Raw genomic sequence first — 1375 nt, forward strand, 5'->3', positions numbered from 1 at the left:
GGAAGGAGGCAGCAGCAGACTATGTATTTGGAAGGCAGAGCAGGAGAACTGTCTTCCAAAGACAAAGCAGACTAGAGCAAATGCCTGAAGTTTGGGTCATTATATCAGGGCAGTACCAGGATGCAACGATGAAGCGAATTTCTGGAATACAGAAAGCTGCTCTGTACTTCTGTGAATTCTCCACAGCACAGTAATTATTAATAGGGCTACTGTTCCTGGGGAGCTGATTTTACACTTAGTTTTTTCTCTTTAGGGATAAAGACACTGCCCTCACCAAGTGAAATGAACAGAGAAATAGCCATGGTTCAAGAGAAAATTGCAAAAAGGTAAGACATATTCCCAGAAGACGTGGTTAACGTTTCTGTTTAACTAGTTCTTGATAAGAGCAGCATTGGACTGTATATTTTCTTATCTCTCGAGAAACATACATTCAGTTGCACTATTGAAAACAAAAGGGCCGGACCCCCGGCGTGAGGGCTCTGTGGTCCTTCTCTGCTCACACCAGAGGCCTCCTGTCCGGTCTGCTGCCCCTGCCCCCGCACCCGCCTGCTGATCCGCGACGTGATCCTGGCACTGTCCGGCGTGCCGGAGATCCGGTGTCCACGTTCTATGCCCACCCTTGCTTCATGCCTTCACCCTGCTCGTCACTGTGATACTTTCTCTGGTTCTCAGTTTATCTTTAGCTCCCCCCTTCAGGACTTCCTACAGCTCCAAATTAACTGCCCTCTCCTCCATTTCTATTTAGCAGTCCAAAACCATACAAATTACCCAAAGTTTTAGAAATCTTTCTGCTTCATCTGTACTCGTCTCATCGTGTCCTCTCCTGTAGATTATGAAGTCCTTAAGGACAAAGTCTTCTTTGTCTTTCCTGCTTCCCAGAGCTCCTAGCCCAATATTGAACCAATAAGAGGTGCTCAGAAGAGCACTGGCCGCCGGCTGAATTGTTTGACAGGCCATAACTCCTCCCTTGTCTGCTTCAGGTATGTGGAGAGTCCGCGCCACACCATTCAGGTAGACTACACAGACACCATGGAAGAACTTGCTGTTCTGGTGGGTGTCAGGCCCAACCTGCTCTCCTTGGCCTTCACGGACCCCAGATTGGCCCTGGAGTTACTGGTGGGACCCTGCACTCCCATCCACTATCGCCTGCAAGGCCGCGGGAAGTGGGCCGGCGCTCGCCAGGCTATCCTCGAGGCAGAAGGTCGCATAAGGAAGCCTCTGACGACAAGAGTGGTTGAGAGCGGCGATGCCACAACCTCGGCCGCAGCAATGGCCTGGATCATGGTGGCTGTCGCCTTCCTGGCAGTGTTCGTGGCCTACTTTTAGCCCTTGCATTGTCACCTAGGAAACGGGATCTTCAACCGCCTACAGAATC

The 1375-nt window shown here is 50.6% G+C and overlaps 1 protein-coding gene across 1 annotated transcript in view; it reads left to right on the forward strand.

Annotated features, from left to right (window-relative positions):
* FMO5 (flavin containing monooxygenase 5) overlaps positions 1–1369 on the forward strand; it is a 25964-nt gene extending 24595 nt beyond the window's left edge. Inside the window, exons 7-8 of the mRNA XM_012730012.1 lie at positions 254–326; positions 981–1369. Of these exons, the coding sequence (XP_012585466.1) occupies positions 254–326; positions 981–1326 (419 nt within the window). The 3' untranslated portion in view covers positions 1327–1369. The remainder of the gene's footprint in view (positions 1–253; positions 327–980) is intronic.
* The last annotated feature ends 6 nt before the right edge of the window (positions 1370–1375 follow it).

This window comes from Condylura cristata, unplaced genomic scaffold (assembly GCF_000260355.1).
Source record: "Condylura cristata isolate star-nosed mole 26May11 unplaced genomic scaffold, ConCri1.0 scaffold00026, whole genome shotgun sequence".
Taxonomy (NCBI): Eukaryota; Metazoa; Chordata; class Mammalia; order Eulipotyphla; family Talpidae; genus Condylura; species Condylura cristata.